The sequence below is a fragment of the Sus scrofa genome, chromosome 1 (genome assembly GCF_000003025.6).
Source record: "Sus scrofa isolate TJ Tabasco breed Duroc chromosome 1, Sscrofa11.1, whole genome shotgun sequence".
NCBI lineage: Eukaryota > Metazoa > Chordata > Mammalia > Artiodactyla > Suidae > Sus > Sus scrofa.
In genome coordinates this window covers 194,588,944-194,616,218 of record NC_010443.5, presented here as the reverse complement: position 1 = coordinate 194,616,218, position 27,275 = coordinate 194,588,944, and the positions used below count along the sequence as shown (strand labels likewise).

Sequence of the window (27,275 nt, the reverse complement as noted above, 5' to 3'; positions counted from 1 at the left end):
AATCAAAACTCTCCCTTGAGTTTCTAAAGAGAAAGACTAAGGATTAGGAAGGAGGTTACTTTTCAAGGCCCTGTAAGTAAATTCTCCAAGGAACATGAGTAAAAAGACTTCAGTATTCTGGTTTTCCAGTCTCAAGTGTAAAGCATTAAAAACAATCCCTAAATTGTTAGTGGAATTCCTACAAAATTGTATTCTACTAGAAATATAGAAACAATTTCAGAAAATATTCAAAGAATAACCATAGTAACCATGGGATACCAGTTTAAAAGATACCAATACAGAAAATAGAAAAGATCACATAATAAACATACAGTAGACCTTTTGACATAGATGAACTAAAAATTTGTGAATTTAATACTTTTTCTTATTTTTAAATATCCTCAAAGACTCATAATTTATCATGAGTAATTTTGTATGAGCCACAAATTTAAACCAAAGTGTGCACGAGCAGTCAATTAGTGAGGCAATGAGCCTAGCCAAGCACCCAACAACCACAATGTGATTTTGCTGTTTTCTACTACTGTCAAAGATTTGGTAATAAACACTGTTTCTCTGTAAAATGTGGTCCAGGAGAAGCACACTGCTAACGCTGGAGTTAAGAAAAAGTGAAAAAGTCGAAGTGCTATATTTTAGTCAGAAAAAATACATTGTTGGATCAATCGTAAGGTAAAATGTCGAATGTGGTGATGGGTCACTGTGACATGAATGACCTATCATGAACAGAAAAGGAGATTTCTTTAACATTCAAACAAGGCTCTCATCAGTACTAAAACCACCTATCAGTGAAAATGGACAAGGGACTGATTTGTGCAGTCAATATGCACAAAGGAAACCATTCCTGTGATGATTCTTCCACAAAGCAGAAGGTGGTGAAGGTAAGAGCACACCAGATGACGTGACCTTGGCTATAAATGAAAGTTGACTTGTTAACTCCAGGAGTAGGTTTCCTTACTTGACCTAGCATAAGTCATATTTCCCCTCAAGCTAAAGAAGAGGAGAGAGGACTACAGGCTCAAATGAGATGTCAAAACAAATGAAACCAGCCTGTTCTGGAATACAGTCTGTGACTTTATATCCAAAAGAGCTCAGCATCACTCTTCACTATCGCTTTGTTAGGAGTTTCAGATGAACTAATGGTTAATGTTTCTATAGTAATGACACAGTGTATGCCAGACATATTTGGTGGCAGAATTCAGCTTAATGGCTTTAGAAATTAATTTGGTCCCATATTTTATATTCATTAAGCTTACGAAAATGGAGTTAAACATTATCATTCTTTAGGGGAAATTGGTATCTATGGCAATCATGGTTGAGAATATTCAAAAAGCTCTTTCACGAGTTCCCACTGTGGCACAGTGGGTTAAGAATCTGACTGCAGTGGCTTAGGTTGCTGTGGGAGGCGTGGGTTCAATCCCAGGCCCAGTGCAGTGGGTTAAAAAATCTGGTGATGCCATAATTGCAGTGTGGGTCACAGCCGTGGGCTTGGATTCAATCCCTTGCCCAGGAACTTCCATATGCCAAGGATGCGGCCATAAAAAAAATGTTTCAATTAAAAAAAAAAAAAAAAAGATCTTATAGATGGCAGCAGTTTATGGTCTCTTCTTGAGGTGTAGAGAGACAGCAAATTGACCCTCAAAGGCATTTCCCTGTCTTTTCCACCACAAAATGTATGGTTTTCTTGAGGAAATTAGCTTTTGGTGTTTATTTTTAAAATTTCTTTCAGACTATGCTGTATTTCTATGATCTAGTGCCAAGCATTAAGAATAAGATATGACATACAGATGGCCAAAAAACATATGAAAAGATGTTCAACCTCACTCATTATTAGAGAAATGTAAATCAAAACCACTATGAGGTACCACCTTACACCAGCCAGAATGGCCATCATCAAAAAGTCTACAAACAATAAGTGCTGGAGAGGGTGTGGAGAAAAAGGAACCCTAGTACACTGTTGGTGGGATTGTAAATTGGTGCAACCACTGTGGAAAACAGTATGGAGATTCCTCAGAAAACTAAACATAGAACGACCATTTGATCCAGCAATCCCACTCCTGGGCATCTAACCATGACTCGCAAAGACACATGTACTCCAATGTTCACTGCAGCACTATTTGCAATAGCCAAAACATGGAAACAACCTAAATGTCCATCGACAGAGGAGTGGATCAAGAAGATGTGGTACATATACACAATGGAATATTACTTGGCCATTAAAAGGAATGACACCAGCATTTTTAGCAACATGGATGGACCTAGAAATTATCATGCTAAGTGAAGTCAGCCATACAATGAGACATCAGCATCAAATGCTTTCACTGACATGTGAAATCTGAAAAAAGGACAGACAGAACTTCTTTGCAGAACAGATGCTGACTCACAGACTGAAAAACTTATGGTCTCTGGAGGAGACAGTTTGGGGGGTGGGGGGATGTGCTTGGGTTGTGGGATGGAAATCCTGTGAAATTGGATTATGATGATCATTACACAACTACAGATGTGATAAATTCATTGAGTAATTTAAAAAAGAATAAGATATGACAATGGAGTTCCCTGGTAGCTTAGCAGTTAAGGGTCTGGTGTTGTCACTGCTGTTATTCAGATTTGAGCCCTGGCCAAGAAACTTCTGCATGCCACAGTTATGCCTTCCCCAAAAAGAGACATGACGAGAAGTCCAACCATTCAAAAGAGTAATTCTTTCAGGATTTTTATCACACTCTTGGATATACCATGAAAAGCAAAAATACTTTTGTGAATTTTTTAGACTGCAAATAGTATACCTAGAAGCTTAAAAAAACAAGCAATCATCTAAGATAGTAAATCAACTCTTGGCGTTGGGAGCAGGAATGTATCTGTACAACATGTCTAGGAAAGAGCTGAGAAAACAGAGCCCTTGAAAGCTCTCTAGATAACTAGGGCAAACAGCACATGTGTCTATCTGAAGCACCTTGAGCTGCCAAAGCAGGACAGGGAAAGTTGCAAATTTATGTCCAAAATCTTGAAGTAATTTAAAAATAAATCCTTAGAGTATCTCTGGGCCTTGTCTCCCTGCTGCCCAGTTTTCTGCCCTTCAGAAAGTCAACCAGTAAGAGTTTCCATCATGGCTCAGTGGAAACGCATCTGACTAGAGTACATGAGGACACAGGTTCAATCCCTGGCCTCGTTCAGTGGGTTAATGATATGGCATTGCCGTGAGCTGTGGCATAGGTCACAGATGCAGCTCAGATCTGGTGTTGCTTTGGCTGTGGTAGAGGCTGGCGGCTACAGCTCTGATTCAACCCCTAGCCTGGAAACCTCTATATGCCTCAGGTACAGCCTAAAAAAGACAAAAAAAAACTTTTTAGTCAACCAGTAATGCACATTCTACAAAGGTGCAGTGGCTTCTGCCTCGTGGTGAAAACATACAAGGTCGTATTTATTCTCTACCACCCTTCCCTCCTCACTAGGTGTCACCTAGCCTCTGGGGACATTCTAATTGAATGGGAAAATGGCTCTGAGGTTCATTACACTCACATTTCCTTGTTCTATTCATTTGAGAAACAATGGCCTTGAAAGAAGGCAGCCAGGGATGGGGATGGAAAGGGGCTGGTGTGGGTACACAGAAACACCACAAATAGGCCTGGTGCTGGGAAACTGAAACTCAGGGATGGTCCTAGTCAGTCCCGGCACACGAGGAGGATTGGAAAACACAGGCTTCTCAGTGCATGGAACAAAACTGGCCTTCCTATCAGCTTCTTCTCAGCTACTGCTCTTCCTTACGACACTGTGAAAGGGCTACTGCAATCTGCTTTTGCCCTTCCAGGCTAAAGAAACACATTTGTGGTTATCATGAAGACAGGCATTCAAAGTCCCCAGGGCACCTAACTGCTGAAAATGAGATATGCACTCTGTGACCTAATCACATCTAACCAGTATTAATGTGAAAACAGTCCTGTTCTTGTTTGAGGCTCCAGCGGGCACAATCAGAAAGATGCTCTAATGAAAGAACTACTGGCTGGGCTGCAAGCCAGGAGGCCCACCCTAAAGCATCTCAACATTTATTATTTTATTCTTCTGGCATCCTGATCATCAAGAGTAAGAAACATAAAAGGCATGGTCGAGTATTCCATTAATGTACTCTAATTTGATTTCTTGGTGAATGAAGGGCTTCCAGGAATCCCCATGATAATCAGCTAATTAGTTAATGGATCTTTTTTAACAATTGGCAGTTAAAGTACCTGTAAGTGTGGCCACGATGCCTCAAGGGTAGGTTCATCTTCTTCTGGATCAAATTCACTGCTGTCACTAGGAGGGAGGGTTCTGAATATATTGCAAGATACCTAAAAATAAACAAGCAGCAGGATTAGCTGGGATGGATAGCAGTCTTACACAAGGTTTCTGTGGCCAGCCGAAGCAAGCCCAGGTGACAGGAACACCACCAAACTGGAAAGGGACCTCCTTCTATAGACTCTGAGGCCAGGACTACCTCCAGGGAAGCTGGAAAACAGCAGAGCAGTATTTTCTATCCATCCCGTGAGACCGTCCCACCCCAGGTCCTTGGGACTTTACACCTTCCATCAAAGCTTTGTGTGGTTACTTACCCATCAAGTATGCTTCTAATTATCAATTTAGACTGCTAATGGGCTGCATGTATTTCCCTTCTCAGGCTTATTCACAATTTGGAAGTTTACAGTTGGACTAATGGTGAAATTTCAGGTAGTTACAAAAAGCAAAACAGAAAAGATATTTCAGAACCTAAGATCCTTAAAATCATACATAATCTGTTTTCAGTTGATTTACAAAATAGTAATAATGCCCAGCGTAAAATACATCTGTGACACAAACCTCTATAAAGTATTCCTTTACCATATGAAATTTCCAATAAATTCTGGATGTTCAAAGAATGGCATTGAGTTAACAACTGTGAAACTGGGCCATGAAGAGATGAGGATTCACTCTACTATTCTACTATTTCTGCATATATTCCAAGATTTCTATAGTAAAATGTTTATTTTAAAAATATTATTGCTATTATTTTGAAGTAACCTACTCAAGTTTCCTTCTAAATTCTATTTCTTGTTCTATTTACTTATCTATCTTTTCCTAATGACCCAAATATATCCTCAGATCTAAAACAAAAAAAAAGGGTGAGGGGATTACATCAGAAGCCTTTGCTGGACTTTTTTTTTTTTTTTTTTTTTTTCCTTTTTATGGTCATACTTGCGGCATATGGAAGTTTCCAGGCTAGTGGTTGATCCAAAGTTGTAGCTGCCAGCCTTCACCACAGCCACAGCAATGCAGGATCCAAGACAAGTCTGCAACCTACACCACAGCTCATGGCAACACCAGATCCTTAATCCACTGTGTGAGGCCAGGGATCTAAACCAGAGTCCTCATGGATAATAGTTGAGTTTATTACTGCTGAGCCATGACGGCGACTCCTGAACTTTCTTTTTTTTTTTTGGTCCTTTTTAGGGCTGCATCCACGGCATATGGAGGTTCCCAGGCTAGGGGTCTCATTGGCACTGTAGCTGCCAGCCTACGCCAGAGCCACAGCAATGTGGGATCCAATACGCGTCTGCAGCCTACACACCACAGCTCACGGCAACACCAGATCCTTAACCCACTGAGCGAGGCCAGGGATCAAACCCACAACCTCACAGTTCCTAGTCGGATTTGTTTCTGCTGCGCCACGACAGGAACTCCTGGTCTTTCTATGTAATGCAGAAAATAACGAAGCTACGATGTGCTGCTCTGAAAGGAGTAAGAAAGTCTTCTGGAGGTCCCATGTAATCTAAGTGTATTTATTCATTCAACAAATAATTATTAAGTGTCCATTATGTGTACACTTGCCTCTGGGCACCAGGAAAACAGCAATGAACAAAGCAGATAAGAATCTGTGCCCTCCAGGAGTTTATATTCTGGTTTAGAGTCATAATTATCCCTATTTCCTAGTATATAGAAACTGAGCCCATCTGTGTAAGCTATGGAAAGATTTGATTTTATTTACATCCACTAGGAAGCCACAAGTAGATCTTAAACAGAGAAATGACATGGTTTGATTTTTGCTTTTTTAAAAAATTCACTCTAGTAGCTATGTATAGAACGACAAGAAGGGGACAAGTTAGAAGCCCATGAAAGTGGCAAGGGATGATGATGGATGGCTTGGACTAGGAAGAAGCAAAGACAGAAATAGACTGATTCAAAATATATTCTAGATATAGTATTTGCTGCTGCTTGGATGTAAGGGGTGAATGAAAGGAAAGAATCAAGGATGAGTCATAGGTATAAGGCCATTTACCCAAGATGGAGATGACTGGGAAAGGGGAAAGTTTTGGTGGAGAGACCCAGAGATAGAGTTGGAAATGTGTTAAAGGAGCAATATCTAGGAGCCAGTCACACATCTGAACCTGCACCTCAAAGTTGACAGGTCAGGACTGGGGACAAAGAAGAACCCATCAGCAAGTTGATGATGCTTAAAGCACAGGACCGAGGGCTCTCCTTGGAAAGGAATAAATAGAAGGGAAAAGACCCTGAGGTACCCAACATTTAGAAAACAGACAGGAAAACAAATCCAAGAAAGCCAAATGAAAAGGAGCAAGAGGAGAAAAAAGTAGTTTTGGTGGGGGGGGTGGTTAGGAGCTAGGAGAGAAGAGTGTCTTAAGAAGGAGAAAAGGGCATTCCCACTGTGGTGTGATGGGATTAGTGGTGTCTTAGGAACACTGGGACACAGGTTCAATCCCAGGCCCTGCACAGTGGGTTAAGGATGCAGTGTTTCCCCAATTGTGGCATATGTCGAAATTACGGCTCAGATCTGATCCCTGGTCCAATAATTCCATATGTCGTGGGGTGGCCAAAGAAGAAAGGAAGGAAAGAAGGAAGAAAGAAAGAAAAAAAAAGGCAGGAAAAAGAGGTCACCAGTAGTAAATGCCACTCTGACGCTAAGATGAGCACAGAGCAGCATCACTGGATTTAGCAGCCCTATCAAGTAAGGCAACAGAAGCACAAGGGTTGCTGAGATCCGAGGTTACAGTCAGTAACCAGCAGTTACAACTGCACCCAGGCTGTTAGGCTCCACCACAGCATTCTAGAAAAGTGGGCAGACTACCTCTTTTACTCTCCTTTAGCTTAGACGACTGAAAAAAAAAAACACCATATTAGACTATTTTTGCTATGGCTCATTACAGCATACAGTTATATTATTTTACTTTTGTCCCTTCCAAAGATTATTAGAAATTATGCTTACAAAGAAACCAGTGATTTTTCAAATAACCATTAGCCAGTGACTGCTCTTCAACCAGCCAGCCACACTGTAATCAAAAGAGCAAAAAATTTTTAATTACTTGCTTTTGAATTTTCATTAAACTACATGTATTTTAGAAAGAGTTGGGTTTTCTTCCCAACTATGTCATTTATATTTATTGCACTCTGTGACAAGTTTTTTCCCTCTTCTAGGATGTAAAAGTAAACCATGAAGAAAGAGAGAAAGGAAGAAAGAGAAAAAAGGAAAGGAAAAGGGGAAAGGGGTGAGGGGGAAGGGGAAGAGTGAAGGAGCAGGGAAAGGGAAAGGGGGGAGGGGAAGGGAGGGGGAGGGGAGAGGAAAGGGGAAGGGAAGGAAAGGAAAGGAAAGGAAAGGAAAGGAAAGGAAAGGAAAGGAAAGGAAAGGAAAGGAAAGGAAAGGAAAAAGTGAACAAAATGAAAAGAGAAAAAATTGCTTCTTTGTAGTAAAAAAAAAAAAAATCTGGGTAAAAGGATTGAGAAACTTCTGTTTCTCTGTACACTTGGCCATATAAACTTTCTTATAGTGTCCATCATGTGCTGCAGCAAATACCTGTTTGTATATTTGTCTATTCTCACTATTGAGAATATGCAATGTCATATTCACATTTGTTTTCTTAGTATATGTGGCATCCAATAAATGTCCACAAATAAAGGTTTAAGTATATAACTGTGTTTTGGCTTTGCTTTAACCAAATTTAAATTTTTCTGAGTGATTTAAATAAATCAATGTTATTTAATCTAAGATGTTTAACTATACACAGTGTTCTAAATTCTCTTTTGATCAAAGATTCATCTCTCGGAGTTCCCATCATGGCTCAATGGTTAACAAACCCAACTAATATTCATGAGGATGTGGGTTCAATCCCTGGCACTGCTCAGTGGGTTAAGGACCCGGCACTGCCAAGAGCTGTGGTGTAGGCCAGCAGCTACAGCTCTGATTCAACCCCTGGCCTAGGAACCTCCATATGCCACGGGTGTGGCCCTAAAAAGACAAAAGACAAAAGACAAAAAAAAAAAAAAAAGATTCATCTCTCAATTATCATCACTTCAAAAGGTTTCAAATTGTGTAAATAATCCAAACATCAAGTAGTTCTAAAGGCATGCACATCTCACTTAGCCACACACAGCCATTTCTTCGCCTTCCTTATAATGCTTTATTTAGTTTACTTCTAAACATTCACCTTGAGTAATGAGGAAGCACAGATCTATTCCACTGGACAATTAATAGCCAACTCAACTGGTTAAGCAGTTCTCTAACACAAATGGAAAGAACAGCAAAGCGAATCAAGTGCCATGGAAAAGGCCAAGTCTTTGAGCCTGCCTGGCCCATAGTAGGTGCTTAGTAAAAATGTCATAAATGAATGAACCATTGCTCCCAACCTTGAGACTCTATCCTAAGAAACCAGTTTAAGACAAGACTGAAAAAACTACTAAAAGCAGTCATCTGAGTATTCTCCAAAGTGTAAAACTGGAAATAACCTTATGTCCAACATTAGAGGAGTAAATCAACTTAGGAAAGTATTGTGCAGCATTACAGATGAAACACAGATAAATGCCATAAAGATTTAGGGGGAAAGATGATGTGACTATAACCATAAAGATAAGAATGAAAATGGATAACTAAAGGGAAATTAAGAAAAGCTGTATTACAAATAACAAATGCAGGAGAAAGTGTGAAGAAAAGGGAACCTTTCTACAGTGTCTGTGGGGAATATAAACTGGTACAGCCACTAGGGAGAACTGTCTGGAGGTTGCTCAAAAAACTAAAAACAGAGCCTCCATGTTATCCAGCAATCCCACTCCTGGGCATCTAACTGGACAAAACACTAATTTGAAATGATACATGCACCCCTATGTTCACAGCAGCAGTATTCACAATAGCCAAGACATGGAAACAATCTAAATGTCCACTGACAGATGACTAGATAAAGATGATTTTGTACATATACACAATGGAATACTACTCAGCCATTAAAATATATGAAATAATGCCATTTGCAGATACACGGATGGACCTAGATATTGTCATACTAAGTGAAGTAAGTCAGAAAAAGATAAATACCATATATCATTTATGTGCGGAACCTGAAATATTACACAAATGAGGAGTTCCTGTAGTGGCACAATGGAAACAAATCCGACTAGGAACCGTGAGGTTGCAGGTTCAGTCCCTGGCCTTGCTCAGTGGGTTAAGGATCTGGCATTGCCGTGAGCTGTGGTGTAGGTCACAGATGTGGCTCAGATCTGGTGTTGCTGTGACTCTCGTATAAGCTGGCAGCTACAGCTCCGACTGGACCTCTAGACTGGGAACCTCCACATGCCGCAAGTGCGGCCCTAAAAGGACAAAAGACAAAAAATAAATAAATAAAATAAAATAAAGTATTACACAAATGAACTTTTCTATGAAAGAGAAATAGACTCAAAGGCATAGTGAACAGACTTGTGGGGGAAGGGCAGCAGGGGAGAGCTGGAGTGGGACTTTGGGGTTAGCAAATGCAAACTATTATATAGAGAATGGATAAACAACAAGGTCCTACTGTATAGCACAGGAAACTATATTCAATATTCTGTAATAAACTATGGAAAAGAATATAAAAAGTGTGTATGTATAAAGGAATCACTTTACTGTACACCAGAAACTGAAAGGACATAACATTATAAATCAACTACATATCAATTTTTAAAATTAAAAAAAAAAAAAAAGAAAAGCTGTACTGAAGCAAGAGGAATATGAATGAAACACGGTAGTTGCTGATTATCCTCTTGGGACACACCAAATAGGTCAGAAATCCATAAAAAGCATAAATTAGACACTCAGTATGTGAATTATGTCTTTAATTTCAAGATGAAAATGGGCTCTTGAATTTGTTTAAACAAGATTATTACTATTAGGGGAGGGTTAAAAATCAGAGCCGCTCTCTCAATGCAGAGTCCAGTTCACAGATGAACGGCTGAAGGAAGGACTGAATGAATGGACCAGCTTAACTATCCAGCTGAGCTCCAAAATCATTCATTTATAACTGAACTGTTAATGGATGAGACTGTGGAAAGGGGTGGGGAAGGGGGGCCTCTAAACCCTGAGTTTTCTGCAACATTTTTTTATGTGTGAGTCCAATTTGTGAAAAGATCCGGTTTCCTACGTCAGATTTTCAAGACTTCCAAGATCTAAAAACAGTTTAAAACCAGTGTTCGAAATAATAAATTTGCTTCCATTAAATCTTATCACAGCTGCCACTTCTGATGTACAGCCCAGGTAAATAGATGACTAAGTAGGTAACATGATTAAAGAGGTAAAGCAGTTATAAGTTATATGCTTACGCAAATGTATCATAACCACAAGTAGCCATCAGCATTACTCCTCACCACACAGCAGTTTTGTAGAGTCTATGTAGACAGATTAAAATGCATCCAGGTATTTATAAAGTTACAAACGCTCGATTAATAATGAGGTTCTAGCCCTAACCCTTCTATTCATTCAAAAACAAATTACCAAAAATGAACAAAAGACATTTTTAATGATAGAAGGATTTATTTTTCAACCATTTTAATCTACACTGGCGTCAATGCAAAGAAAAAAAAACAAGAAATACGTTTCTTTGAGGGAGTCTAATTCATTTACACTTCAACGACATTAAAATAAACACTGAATGTTGGAATCAAAACAATGACTTGAAGGCACAGGCCTGGCACCCAGAAAATGGCTATAAGAACAGAAAGCAAAGCTGGGAGAATGGGAAGGATGGGAATTAAAATCTGGATACTGAAATCCCTCCTCTAAGATAGAAAACCTAGGATTAGGAAGTATACTATATTGCTTCTAGAATGAGATCATGTTAGGGACTATCTAATCCAGCTCTATTTTACAAAGACAAGCAAGTTCCAGAGAGCTGGCAAGTTTTTCAAGGTAACACTGTGCCATTATATGAAATGACCTTGCCCAGCACTAACAGAGAAGTAAAGCAAGCTCTGCATCCCTGCTGTCTGGTTCAGACCCCACCCTCAAACATCCTGATGACTGCCATAAAAAGAACAAAATAATGCCATTTGCAGCAACATGGATGGAACTGGAGACTCTCATACTGAGTCAAGTAAATCAGAAAGAGAAAGACAAATACAATAGCAACTGACAGAACTATGAGGGAAAAAATAAAAATCATTTTTAAAAAATAAAAATTAAATAAAAATTTAAAAAATATACCAAGAATTTTGGAAGAATCAACCTGTAAATATAGCTAATATATTTTACTAATAATATGAAAATTATCCCCAGAACTAAATACCTAGATAGGAAAAAGTATGTATTTAGATACCAGCCAATGTTTGAGGTCAATTTTCAGGACTGTCCACCCATTCCACTAATCAATCTTTGAATTTTTATTCTGCATTTCTTCAAATGCACAAAATGAAATAAAATCAGCATAAATGTGGGGGGGGGGACAATGAACAAAACAGAAAGTAAGGACTAAAGAGTGTTACTTTAAAAAAAATGTTAACTTAAAGGAATATTATAACTTTATTAGTATTTTAAAGGTATTAAAGGAAAACTTTTTATTTCCGTTAGTTATATATCTGTTAGCATTATTAATATTTCCTTTTGGCCACAACTGCAGCATATGGTGCAAGTTCCTGGGCCAGGGATTGAACCCCCACCACAGCAGTGATCCAAGCCACTGCAGTGATAGGATCCTTTAACCTACAGTATTATTAATATTTAAGGCTTGGGTAAACCAGGCATGCAATGTGGTTACTGCATTACACTATAGTATAACAAGGCAACTCAAATCATCTTCTGCGTACTTTAAAATAATTCTTTCTAGATGATTATGTGTCATCTTCCTTGGATAAAAGCAGGTGAACTAGTTAACATCAAAAATATTTCCCTCTTTTATCTGTGAAACTATAATTTCACATACTTATGGAATTTGCACGAATCCCAAATACAAAAATGCTATCATAGCTATAAAATAATTTTTCTTGATTTCTTAATTTCTTAAGAAGGAGATTTTCTACCAAAAAAAGGACTACATGAATGGTGTTAAACAGAGGACATTCAAACAAAATTCAGCATGCTATTATTCCTCTAGAACTATTTTATTAAGGCCTCATGCAAATAACAATTTCAATGATACCCCTGAGTTTTTTCAACCTTCCTTCATTCATTCCATAATCCATAATGTATTGAAAAAGAAACAAATGATTTAATCAAGGATTTATAAGCAGAGAGAGAACCCAGTAAATATATTGTTGAAGCTAGGTCATCATGCGTTATTCTCATAGTATTTTGTGTTAGCCCCCAAAAAGCATCTAATTAGATATGGTAAAACTAAATTTTAAAAGAAAATAGGAAAACCTCACAGCAGTTCATCAATATTTACCATGGATGCAATTTTTAAAAACAATTACATTCAAAAGGGAAATTGTGAATGTAAACCAAACTTATCTTAAATCTCTAAAACAGACACTTGAAAGAGAACACAATTTCTAAGTATACCAGGATTTGTATTAAATATTCAAACACTAAAGAATAACTAAAATTCCAACAAAAGTTTCTTAGATATCCTGCTCTTGCTATGTATGTTTTATAACATAAAAGTAATAAATAATAAAAAACATACATGTAATGTCAAGTTACTTTTGGTAACACAAAATTTAAGGGATTAAAGAATTCTTAATAATCCCAAAGACAAAGAACTTTTCAAACTGGACTCTCAAGTTCCATTTAAAATAATTGTATATAAATAATTATTGATAAATAAGAACAAGGGGGAAATCCCAAAGCATTTGTAATTATGCTCAAAGGATTTAGAATCAGAGCAGATAAATATCTTTTAAACTGATGCTCTGATTAGGGAACAAACAGCAACATTTTTAAACTTTCAATTAGCACTTAATTCACTGGCAATTTGTTCAATCAATGATTTGTTTCTAAAGCCAAAATATGTCTTTTAATTATTGCAATAAATCTACTGTAGTCTCCACTTCAGACTAAAGTGTAAATTCTCTTTTTAAACCTTACTATGTGAATGGAGAAGGCTGTCTAAAAGTTATCTGGACTTGTCAAACCATGAAAATCCCTTAGTCTAACATAAAGTCCTGAGCACTAACTCTATAGAAGTAATTAAATCAGTATAACTTCCTAGATTATGAGCCATCCACTGCAGGTGTCACTTTATTTTCTAACACACTGAATATATGTGTCACTAATACAGAATATTATCACTACAATTAAGTCTTCAGACAAGCATTTCCACAAGTTAGTATTCCAAACATGTTCACTTGAGTTAAATAGGATTCCTGAACCAAAACCACCTCTGCAATGCCAGGGTTTGCCATAAGTATACAATAGGAACTAAAATAGTGATACAGAGGTGTGGTCAGCTACTCTAGCAAGGTTGCTCACATTTTTATCTTAAAACCACCTTTGTGGTCAAAGCTCTACACCTTTGAGAAAATATTCACTGAACCAGAACCAAAGACAGAGAGCACTGTTTACAGATGACTAAGAAACATGCATTTGTGACAGTTGTGAGGTTTATTTTACGACATCCATAAGTCTAGAAGAGGAACTTAAAAGATTTCTAAAGGCAGTGATTACAACCTCATTGTTACCTATTCATTGTCTTACTTTAAATCTGTATCAACTGGGCTTTCTAGGACATAGCAAGTATTCTATTAAACCTGACCACAGAAATGAGGCAGGGAAAAAATCTTAAAATGACAAAAAGAAGTTTGATAATCAGTTAAAGGAAATAACAAACAGCAAGATTCTAATTGTATGTTGCCCAATTAGAACTTTTAAATATGTAGCTAAATTCAAAGGACATGATTAAAGTAATAGAAACCTGGAACATGGACTATTTTCCTAACCATCATTTTTAGTTACATGTCCTTCATCAAGTATTTCTTTCAAAATCTACTAGGTATACACACTGTTTAGATTTATATAGACCAGAAAAAAACCCTGTTTTCACTGCTGTTATTATGCCGTGGCTGTTGGTTAGCAGTATTTGGTTCACAATGGATATGATCAATTGGCGTAACTAGATTTTTCTGAAAATAATTTGATCCTTTAGATGATCAGTTTCTAGAAGGATCAGAGCACTGACAACTGTATAGGAAGAAAGATCCAAGAGAAACTGAGAACAGAGAATCAATGGAATTTGAACAGAGGTCAATTGAAAACACAGGTACAGTTTTGAGGAAAACCTCAATATTTAGTTATAAGGAGACAAGGGAGAAAGCATGTGAAAGAAAGGACTGTCTTTTTTTTCCACTCTCTTTGACCCGTCACATGCCAACCAGAGAACAGCAACACCCAAAGGCAGGAGAGAGACTGGAAGGGCAGGGGTTCAAGGGTAAGAGGAAGACATCTGAGCAGAGCCCCTCGCACTTTTATATAAAGTCCCAAATCCCACAAAACTGATAGCATTAATTTCAGGACAGCGTAAGGAGAGAGGATTCAAACCACACACTGTGCTCTTACCGCGCCACCTCCAGTCTTATTAAAATGGGAGGTCTGCAGGAGAGGGTGGCATTGAAGAGCAGGCTGCCTGCAGAGACACTGGCTGGGCTGTTCTGCTACCACAACAGCCCTTTCATCCCCAAGGACCTCCCTGTAACTGGTGCCTTTGGGTCTTTTCTCCTGGGCTTGTCTGATTCTGCAGAGAAGAATCATCTATCTTCAGATTAGAGGGGTCTTGGAGCAGAGTGGGGAAGAGGGTTAAGGATCTTTCCACTCAACATGCCTCCCTGCCTTTGGAGAGGTATCAGTGCTTGAACTCATGGCCCTGGTCCAGACCCCCCAGCATAGCCACTCCAGAGAGTAACCCTTCAGTATTTTGTCTGCAGTTGGAGGAGTAGCCACCTGGCTGCCTGGTTTGGGGCAGTGGGCAGGACCAGCAGTTCCAACTACAGCTTACACAGACTCTTCAAGTCTCCTGCTTTTGCCCCCATGCATCCTTACTTGGCCAAGTTCCTTTCTGCGACTTCTGGGAGTTAATGTGGTAAGTGGTCCTTGCCACTGCTCGGGGCTCTGCTTTCTCTAATCAGCCAAGGTGGTGACCACCAAGTTCATTTGCTTTCTGGTTTCCAAAATGTTGACTCTGAGATCTCCTTTTCATTTGGCTTTGTTCCTATGGGTTTCCTTTTCTCCCAGTAATTTTTGTGAGGTTTTAGAGACAAAGGAAGTAAACACAGGCATGCATGTGTTCAATTCCCACTATTTACTGAGGAGTTAGGAATTATTTCCTATTAAATTATTTCTTCCATTCTTCAGTAACTTCTGCTAATTCAAAGAATTTAATTTTCTTACGCAAATACATCAATCCCCTTGTTAGTGGAAACAAATCCAGTAGAATGGTGAGAAAACCAAATAGCAGCTACTGTAACTGCAGCCAAGGTAAAGTGAGAGATCTCCACATCAGTTTTCTTTCTCAGGATTAGTACCAACCACAGTAGAAGGTCTTAGTGTGAAGCAAAATAGGAAGCAAAGCACATTCCGGATCCGGGAATACTGAATACAGAAGTCGTATGAATGCCTCAAAGTCACTGGTTTCACCCAATGAACAAGTATACAAATTTCAAAAGGAAAAATCAGTACCACAACTCAGGGTCAAGCAAAGCTGAGACCTTGTCCTGAGGCTCATGCAATACTCAGTTCTCTGTTGTCTTTGCAACTATGGCTTCTTTCCAGGGCAACTATGGCTTCTTTCCTTAATTCCATTATTTCCAGTTACGTAGAGGGCAGTTCTGACATCTCACTGGATCTCACATTCAAACCAGTCAGAACCAATGGCACCCTCACTGACCTCCACTTCTCCCTAAAGGATAGTTCTCCTCTCACGTTCCTCATTCTAGCTAACCCACTGAGATTTTCTCTACCTCTTCCTCTCTGTTATCTGCTTTACACAACTTGTCAAGTCATTTTATTTTTTCATTCACAATGTCTCTCTGGTGTTCATGTGACGTTACTTTTAAGAGTGGAAATTAAGGAACAGTTAAAGGTCCCCAAAATAGGAAAATAGTTAGGTAAACAATAGTATATCTACATAATGGAGTATTAGGCAGACATTGGAATGATTTTTTTTAAAAAGACATTTAATTACATGAAATTATGTTTATATTATAATGCTAAAGAAATTTTTTAATCCAAAATTAAATATATATTAAGATCAGAAGGAAAAAATTTAACAAGGGAAAACAGGAAAGGGGCACAAGGAAATTTTCTTAAGTAGTGGCAATGCTCTAGGTCTGGAGTTATAGTTACATGAATGTATAGAATTGTTAAATCCATTGAACATTTACTGCCTTACACCTGTTCTTAAATTGTGTTCCAGGCAGGAGTTCCTGTTGTGGCACAGCAGAAATGAATCCGACTAATAACCATGAGGTGTGGGCTCAATCCCTGGCCTCGCTCAGTAGATTAAGGATCTGGCATTTCCATGAGTTGCGGTGTAGGTTACAGACACGGCTCAGATCTCATGCTGCTGTGGCTGTGGTGTAGGCCAGTGGCTACAGCTCCGAATCAACCCCCACCCTGGGAACCTCCATATGCCACAGACGTTGCCCTGAAGAGCAAAAAATTTTAAAAATTAAAAAAAAAAATTGTATTCCATGTATGAATATCTACTTTTTTTTTTCAATTTAAGGGAAAAACCTCATTTTAAAAACTGACTAGGAGAAAACTGGCCAAAATGTGGACAATGACCACATTTAAATAATGAATCTACAGATAATTTGTTCCCTCTGGTTTCCAAACTTTCTTTTTTTTTTTTTGTCTTTTTGTCTTTTTGTCTTTTCTAGGGCTACACCCACAGCATATGGAGGTTCCCAGGCTAGGGGGTCTAATTGGAGCTACAGCTGCCAGCCTACACCACAGCCACAGCAACAGCAACGCCAGATCTGAGCTGTGTCTGCGACCTACACCACAGCTCATGGCAATGCCGGATCCTTAACCTATTGAGCAAGGCCAGGGATCAAACCCAGCAACCTCATGGTTCCTAGTCAGATTCTTTAAACCACTGCGCCACAACGGGAACTCCATGGTTTCCAAACTTTCTTTGATGATACAGGGAAAAGAAGAGAAGATGGGGAACTCCTTTATACATTCTTTGTTTCTTCTTCCTGCATCACCAGCTGACAAGATGAGGACAACCACCCTAGGCTTTGGCCATCCTGGGTTAAATCTGCCAGCCTAAAATCTCCATAAAGGACCTGGCAGAAAGCTTTTTTTGTGGGGCAGATAAAAGAAACATAAGAACATCATTTACATTTCACCTCCTATTCAAACACCTTAGCCACTCTCTGCTTGCTGTCTAAAGATTAACTTTAACCTCCTCTAATGAACCCACCAGGACCTCTGTAATCTAGACCCAGAGGGCCCACAAATTCCAACTATGAACCCCCACTCCCTTTAGGCTTCTATTTCAAGATTAAACTTTGCTCACAGTAAAAGGCAACCTTTTACCTGCTGAAATGGTGACAGGAAAGTTCAATTAGGAGTTCCCATCGTGGCCCAGTGGTTAACGAATCCGACTAGGAACCATGAGGTTGCGGGTTCGATCCCTGGCCTTGCTCAGTGGGTTAAGGATCCAGAGTTGCCGTGAGCTGTGGTGTGGGTTGCAGACACGGCTTGGATCCCGTGTTGCTGTGGCTCTGGCGTAGGCCGGTAGCTATAGCTCCGATTCGACCCCTAGCCTGGGAACTTCCATATGCCGTGGGAGTGGCCTAAGAAATGGCAAAAAGACAAAAAAAAAAAAAAAAAAAAAAGAAAGAAAGAAAGAAAGTTCAATTAATTCTCTCTGGAGCCGATTATCCCCGCACAAACCATCACAAGGAAATTTCACACAGAGAGACAACTACAGTGCACTGTCTCCAGAACTGGAAATGCAGCAGTGAATCCAAAAGTGAAGACTGTTGATACTAAATCTTGGAATCCAAAAATAGAGGAGTCAACACTTCAAGAGTCACAGTGCTTACTGTGTATAAATATGGGGCAGGCCGCCATGCTGCTGCGCTTGCAGCCAAGCACTCATGCCCCACACACAGGCCCTGTGATACTAGGGTTTTTGCTCCATTTCATTACCCAAGGACTGCAGGTCCTACATCCCAGAAAAGTATTAAAACTGGTAAATTAAGCAATTTCAGTAAGAACCAAAGTGTACAAGGTGATGAAACAATAATGCAGGGCTTTTTTTGAGAATGCATATAGTCCAACATCTGCTTTGAATGCTTTACGGTTCAAAATCAGCTAATGCTAAAAAAACTAAACCTCTTGAGTTCTGAATTAAAAAAACACTTGAGGCTCCTGATGTAGTAGCACTGAGCATGATGGCTACTGAATACGTGTGTTTATATGACATCACTGAAAATAAAGGGGAAACTGCCAAAACTGTCGCTGTCCCTTACTGTGTCTATAAGTCTCTGTCTCTGTAACCCTTCATTAGCAAAATAAAGCCCTGAGCTAGATGGTGAGCAGTGAAAACAACAACACACCTGACCTCCATCTGACCAGAGGTTGACCTCACTCCTTACCAGACACTACTGCTTCACAATGAAAGGAGTGAGACAGTCCAGCCCCGCCAGCCTCATCTTGCAGGGGGCTGGGGGAGTATGTGTCCAAGTTCCTCAGAAAGAAACAAGAAAGGGTTCTAGGGGCAGGAACTGCCCACCAAAACCCTGTTAGCTTCCATTTTAAAAGTGTTTTAAAAGACCATTGCCTTCCAATTATTTTACCCTTCATATAACTACTTCTACTTTTCAGAATAGGGCATAACAGACTCTCCACTTTGTACCCTATGGCAGCACAAATACAAAAATCAGTTCTCTAGCACCTTATATACATCTCAGCTTAACAAGTTTTTCTAACATCTAAGAGAAAGAGCCAAAAGTCCCACAAAAGGAAGAGGCCTCCATTATTCCAGCATGTTCTACCCTATTCTCATAAAAGCCCTAACTTCTTCAGGAAGAGAAACCCCAAAGTAGTTTAAAACAGCCAATGTAGCATCTAACACCACTTGTCCAGCCCTGACTCTATGTCTGCAACCTAAATTTCTGTAGGATCAGGAACCATCATACTCTCCAAAATACCTTTATTAATAAATAAACTCACTCTCCAACTTACCAAATAGTTACAACTAGTTCCGGTTTTACTCAGAAACACCCTCTCTTCCATGTGTCTCACCTGCCAGCCTCCTAGCACTGCTCCTCCCATCAGCCCTGTACTGCCTTAGGTCTGGACTTTCCTGCTCTCCCTCCTCCACCATCAGACTCATCTCCACCTTTCTCAGTTCTTCACTGAAACTACATTTTTACTCTAAAGTCCTTTATCTTATCCTCGATTTCCAGAGGCAACTTCCTCTGCAGAAGTCATTAGATAGCATGCTTCTTGTTTTCATCTACAGATCTAATTTGGCTTTTAATACTGGTCAGAAGCCAACTACCTCCTGGAAATGACCTGCTCGTAGTTTTTTGCCAAATTCTTGCCTCAAGCATTAATTACTGTCTCTGAGAATTCCACATGGAAAGCATTCATTTTCTCCATTTTTTCCTATTAATAATGCACCACTGTGGTGTAACTGGCATTCTCCTTAGAGAATCAATCAATAAATTCCTCTTTTTCATTTCTGTCTCTCCGCAGTAGAGAGAAGACTGAACACAACTAACATCAAGTGCTTCACTAGAGTTAAGACCCACTTATATATATCACAGGCAATATTTCCCAATCATTTGATTATCCATTCTCTTAGCAGATTTTTCCATTACTATTGCTTACACCACTAACCCTGTTTTCAGTTTCAAGGTTAAATTAAAAGGAAGGAGAAAAGAGAAACCAAGAATAAATGCAGAACGGTACCTTAGCCTGCAAAACTCTGCTGTCAGCTTGGGGGTATGGGGGAGGAGGGAAAAGGGAGACTATTCTCACAGTGAAATGATAGAACTGGATAGATCGGTGCTAGACAAGTCACAGCTGTCAAGCCATTTTATGTATATCGAAAATTCTGAACAATCTGTAAAGCAGTTAAGCCAGAGGGACTACAGCTTGTAAATGAAGCAAATGGCAATCATGAGTAGCTCTTTGCTTCCTGAGTAAAAACCTGCTCCTTAGATTGTTTAAATTAAAACTAAACACAAACTCCCTGTCAGATTCTTTAAGAGAGAATGTTTGCAGGAGAGAAGTAGTAAATTATTAATACAGTGTGGATATTAATAAGCAAGAAATATCAGGAAACATTTTATGTAGGTGAACTAAGAGCAGTACACATACATACAAACACGTATATATAATAATACACAAATGGGCACTTGAAGATTTACAAGGCCCTCGAAAAAAAAGGCCTGAAAATAAAATTTCCCAGAAAGAACTAATATTTAAAATCCAACAGTCAAAGAGGGAAAGTCACCTTAAAAAGACAAAAAAGCTTTCAGGTTAGCAAGACTTCACCGTAACCAGAAAAACTGATTAATTCATCCAAAGAAAAAATTAAGTCTAGTAGAGGTGGCAAAGGTAGTGCTATGAATAATGATAATAATATCAATAACCTTATAAAGTTATAGTGGGTAACAAGCTTAGGGGATTAAGACTGGTCCAAGATCACAGCAAATGGCCCAGGTTATTCTGTCTATACCACTGACTTGGGGAAGAACCACAGAACAGAAAAGCAGGCTGTACCAATTTAAATGCTTCCAAGGATTAGAGGCCACCAGGGCAGTGGAGGGGCATTTAATCATCTAACGCCCTTGCTCCAAATCCAAGCTAACAAAGCCACTGAAGGCTCCCTTGGCTGCTGACATAGATGACCTGCCTCTAATGATGGGGCAGAGAGCAAAGAGGCGGGGCGCGGGGGGGGGCAGTGAGCGTGAACTCGGGGGTACAACCATCTCAATACGACCATAGTCTGGGTGGAAGAGAGGAGAGTTGTGAACCACACCGCTTACCTCCTGAGCTCCTCCTCACCCTCAATCACCACATACTCCAACCTACTAAGAGGGAGTGTGATAGGGCAGGAAAAAACATTGATTCAAGAACAACACAGGCAATGTAGTTATTACACATAGTGAGGTGGTGGGGGAGGGAAGCCGTTTCTTCAGCAAAAACAAACATTTAACCCTAGAGTCTATTATTTGGTAAAATAATAAGCAAGCAAAAGGAAAGCCTCATCAAAGCCCTTATTACCTATTCAGAGGAGCTGAAGGAAAAGAACACAGTACAGAGGCAAGAATTTAAAACTAGAGATTTTAGTCATCATCCCATTTAGAAAGACTGATCCCTGGAGAGTGATGGGCACAGCAAGAAGGACGATGGTCTGTGTAACCAGACAGACTGGGTTCAAATCTCAGTTCTGCCAGGTACCCAGGTGAGCACCTTCAGCAACTTTCTTAACCACTCTCTACTTCCTTTACATCACCTATAAAATGATACATAATAATATATAACAATATGTAACACAATAATTATATGATATTTTATAATATACAACAAGAGGGCTGCTGTGAAGACTGAATTCACTTACATGGTAGTTGTTGCAGATTATTATGCTAACAATGGAAAGTATACAGGTGCTGGTGACCCCTTTCATTAGTATGGACCTTTATTAGGAACCTTTAAGGAGTAACTATCCAACCACAATCTAAATAATGCAACCATTATAATAACCTACAAAAACTGACACAAGATAAACCAAAACTCTGAATAGTTAGATATGTATTTTAAAAATTAAGGTGGTGGGGAGGGGAGGATTTGGAAGTTTGGGATTGTTAGCATATAGAACTGATAAACAACAAGGTCCTACTGTATAGCACAGGGAACTATAGTCAATAGCCTGTGATAAACCATAAGAGAAAAGAATATGAAAAGATTGCATGTATACATATATATATACACACACATACACATATATATATGCATAAATGAATCACTTTGCAGTACAAAAGAAATTAACACAACATTGTAAATCAACTATACTTTAATAAAATATATTTTTAAAAAAAGAAAGAAACTGAATTCACTTCCAGAAACCTTCCCATGGAGAAAACTCCAGGCCCAGATGGTTTCATTGGTGAAATGATTCTAACAACTTCATCTTTCATCTTTAGTTACGGCCATAAATGGGAAGACCCTGCTCCTTTCCAAACTTATATTTTCCAGGAGAGCAGCATCAAGCAGAGCACTGCACACATAAAATCAAAAACTTATCTGTCTTTGAAAATTTAATCAAAAGCTACACATCCTCTCCCACAAAAATAAGCAAAACACAAAATTTTGAAGTCAACATCAGGAGGTCCTCTAACCCCCACAAAACCAATCTATAGACACCCAAAGATGCTAAACAAATACTGTTAAATAAGCATTAACTGAAGTAGCACAGAGTTACTATAGTTTACGGAAATGACAAGTGCTGCTAGTTTCTCTACCTCTGATAAAGTACAAATGGCAACAATCTGTTCATAACACTGAGCAGTGAATTCTTCCTGAGCTCATTATAAAAATACCTTTAGGTAATCATCATCATAACCTTAAATTCTACTCAAAGCACCAAGGAGTTCTTCACCTTCGAATTCAGTTCTTAGGTCCTATCTTTTAGACTTACTCTATTCTATCCTTAAAATTTTCCCCAGAGTTTACTTCTTCAATGTATTTCCCAGATGTCACTCACTTTATTTCTACTTCCAGGCTTGGAGGCAGCCCTTTTTCCCTGACCCCACCCCCAAAGGTTCACACCTACAGATCTGATCTCCTTTCAGTCTGAAAGGCCACCTCCAAGGCAGATTCTGGCCAGGATGCTTAGCTATACTCGTCATCAGACAGCAGGAAGATGAAAAGTGGAAATTCCATACTTCTCCCTGGCAGTTATCATCCTCAAGGCTACTGTTAGACAGCTGTTATTTTATGAAAAGAAATCCTCCATCCTTCAGCCTACTGGATGCAGTGAAGTTAACAAAGCACTCCTAAGAGTGTGTAGGCAGACTCTGAGACCTTTAAGTGCGACTTAGCATTTTTCTACAAAACCATATTATTCTATTAAGAGGTCAACCAGAAATGCGATTTCCAGTTAAATCACAAAACGTATAAAAGATAAAGTGCTTAGATAACCAAGTGACAGGGTGTAATTTGAGAGTGGGAAAATATAAAGCGAATGTGTGGCCAAGAAACAATACAAAAAACTCAAGGAAAGATTTCAAAAGAAGAGAAGAGAAAATTGTTCAACATATTTCATCATAAAACTACATTAGCTTTGGAAAATCATATATTCTACAATTTAAGACATATACAGATTTAACCACAGATGAGGTAGGAGTGAGGCAGACTTTGAAACCAGGAAAAGCCAAGATAGAAAGAGAATATATGAAAATAATAACAGCGAATGACCAATGCAACAAAATAAACTTTGTGCAGGAGAGAAAAGGATTTTACTCTAATGAGGATAGCACACCCAAGATCTCACCACTGTACGTGCAATCACTAGAGCCATCATTTCAACTTCCTCGTATTTCATGTACAACCCACTAGCTCCCCTGAGCCACTGCACTGAAGCGCAATGATGCCCTGGTGTCACTGGTCTTTACTCCTTTTCCCCCTGCTCTACTCCCATGCTGATAATTATCAATTTCCACCTCCAACCTTCCCATCTAAGACTCCTATAACCTCAAAGATAACACATCAAAAATCAACACAGAACTCCTGCAATGCTAGGGTCACTGCTGTGGTAGAGATTCAGACCCTGGCCCAGAATCTCCATATGCTGAGGGTGAGGCAGGAAAAAAAAAAAAAACATCAACTCAGCTTCCACCCAAAACCTGCTCCTCCTCCTGCTGTACTTTCCTCAAACAGCAGCATAAGAGCTACCTAGTTTCCAAGCCATCCTAGATTCCTTCCCCTCTCTCTCTCTAAATAAACTCAAACACTAACTGGGTTCAATTATACCTCCTAGTGAGTCTTAAATGCCGTCCTTTGCTCACCTTCTCTGCTTCAGCCCCGTACTTGGTCTAAAGTGTCTCTAATACAACAGTGTGGAATCGATTCCTCTCTACTGTCAGCTTCAGCCCTCTCCAACCTATCTGACCCACTGCCACGATGATACAAACTTGACTATGCCACTCTCTGATTACAACTTTTCAATGGTTATCCACTGTCTGTGAGCTTCTTTCAGGATCTTTTGGTCCACATCTTCATCTTCGACTGCCATCACTCACCTCCTCCTATTGCCCCTTGACACACACACAGACACACACACACTTACTGCTGTAACAACACAGCACTACCTGTGTTCCTCTGAATATATCATGTGGTTTGGGAATTCCTTTGCATCATGTAATTCTCACTTTGATTTCAACACTATTCCAGCTACTGGAAAACATGTAGTCACCTTTTAATAGTCTAGGCTTTCTTCACTTTGTAAAGCCTTCCTTGACCACCCCTATCATCCTCGGATTACTTCCCCTCCTCTCTCCTTCTTCCTTGCCTTCTACAAATGCACATATGACATTATCTTATTGTTCACATAAGTGTTCTCTCTAACTGACTGTGAGTTTTTTGACAGAGCAGGACCCTGTCTTTTTAAAATCATCAAAATGTAAAGGTGTGGCTCTAAATCACTCAGTAAACATTACCTGTAATTAATTAAAATGATGTCTTCACACACAAGATTTCATCTCACATTTGAATTATCCCCCAAAGAGATGTTTTCTGAAAAAGAATATGTGTGAATATAGGGTATAAAATACTGGAGTTCCACTGTGGCACATTGGATTAAGGATCTGACTACAGTGGCTCAGGTCACCGTCAAGGAGAGAGTTTGCTGCCCCCCACCCAGCACAGTGGGTTAAAGATGTGGAATTGTTGCAGCTACAGCATAGGTCACAACTGTGGCTCGGATTCTAACTCTGGCTTGGGAACTTCCATATTCCACAGGTGCAGCCATAAAAATTAAAAGAATAAAATACAGAGTTTGAGTTGAGTTAAAAAGAAAAAAATTAACCCAAGATTACTTGGAGAGCCAGAAACTCTTACGAAATCTTTCAAGTAGATGCATAGCAACAGAACCAGAAAAACATGAGCATAATGTGGTAAAAATACTGCCTCAAGGCCACTTGAGATGATACAAGGCAAAATGTGCCAACACCTGAGGAACTAACAGTCCTGGTTCTCCCTTTTTCCATCAGATATGACCCCATGAGAAAGAAACACATAGAAGAAATCACTTACAAAATAGAGGGAACTACTATGAACAATGTTGTAAACTTTAAGAATGACAGAACCCATTCTAAATTTTTTTTTTTTTTTTTTTTTTTTTTTTTGTCTTTTTGCCATTCCCACGGCATATGGAGGTTCCTAGTCCAGGGGTCTAATCAGAGCTGTAACCGCCAGCCTACGCCAGAGCCACAGCAACGTGAGATCTGAGCCCCATCTGCGACCTACACCACAGCTCACGGCAACGCCGCATTCTTAACCCACTGAGCAAGGACAGGGATCGAACCCACAACCTCATGGTTCCTAGTCGGATTCGTTAACCACTGAGCCACGACGGGAACTTCTGCCATTCTAAATTTCTTTAACTGTGTCAACCACTGAATTGGTCAAGTTTGTGAGAGATGACCACCAACTCCCTCCACATGCATGAGGAGAAACGGGACTTAGCAACTGGCTAACCCAAGGCTCACCATGAGTTAAGCGGAAGATGAGAAATGAGGACAGTGGCTTCAACTTTCTCTATGCGGGGATCTTTCCACTACCCCATGCATTCCTTCTGCAGGTGAGGTAAGCGCTATATTGTTTTGTTTTACTTTGTTTATACATAAAGAGTTATTTTTCTTTCTTAATTGTAACAATCTGTAGGTGGTATCCAAACTTCATTTAAATGCTAGAAATGGTTTCTCCACAGCTCACAGATGACTTTCATCTGCCACTCTTTTCTTACTCTAACAAGAATAACAACTCTCAAAGGACAGTCCCATCAGTCTTTGGTGATAATGCTGACATCACGACATACCACCTCAAGTCATCGCTCTCTCTGGTTTGTAAAACCTGGCTATTGCTTCATGGACATTTCACTAAAAGCACTAGCATTTCTCTCACCAACCCCAGTGAAGCAGTTTCATTTCACAGTAATAAGAGAAATAGGTGAGGACAGTAACTCTCCAACAGGCAGCACTGGAATGAAAGGGCCTGAGGTCCACTGAGGCATCGCAAAATAACGCTGCCAGCCAACAGAGCATTTTCAGTACACAAACAGGAACTCTTTGAGTTCTTCCAATGATTATAAAGTCAAATATCTAATAATGAAATCATCAAAACCTAAAAATGACATTACTAGTTAAATGCTTGCCATGTGTTAGAGAATGTTCTAAGAACTTTACATACATCGTGGCCAATCCTCACAAAATACCCCAAGGTAGGTACGATATGTATAGCACCACGATTGCTGTACATCAGGGACTCATAGGGGCTCCCTTCTGTAAAAACAGAAGGGAGTGGAGGGCAAGTAGGGACTTGGCTCCAGTCCCTATTAGAGAGTAAATCTGTGTTCATTAGGTAGTGTGTGTATTTGAGGTACTGAAAAACAAAGCACAGGTAGACTACCTGTGTAGCAAGGTGGGAGGGACTGTGGCCACCCTTCCCCCAATCCTACATACTTGTTTTAGCATCTCCTGAAAACTGGGCCCATAGAAGGAGGGCATTGCCCAAGGGGATATGTGTGGCCAGAGCTGGCATTTGAGCACAAGCGTGTGTGGTTCCAAAGCCCTTTCTCTTCCTATTCTACCATACTACTTCTTTCTGTGCACACGCCAGACTAAGAATGGTGTAAAGTTAGCAGTTAGCAATTTCACAAGATGTAAAAAATAAATTATACCTCTGAGAATGTTACACTCTCATCTAGAAAGTCAAATATCTAATGCCGTAGAATAGCATGCACAACACAGATTCAATACTTCCTAAAATAGGGCTCAAGTACATTTTAAAACACGTACTCACACACAAATGATAGGAGTCTTCTTTTAAAAAAAAAATTTGATGGGCGTAG

At 39.5% G+C, this 27,275-nt stretch overlaps 1 protein-coding gene across 1 annotated transcript in view; it reads right to left on the bottom strand.

Moving 5' to 3' along the window:
• The window catches only part of PPP2R5E (protein phosphatase 2 regulatory subunit B'epsilon), a gene marked incomplete at its 5' end in the record, with an annotated part of 147,768 nt that overhangs the window by 37,084 nt on the left and 83,409 nt on the right, over positions 1–27,275 (bottom strand). Inside the window, 1 exon segment of the mRNA NM_001244062.1 lies at positions 4,215–4,316. Coding sequence (NP_001230991.1) covers positions 4,215–4,316 — 102 coding nt within the window.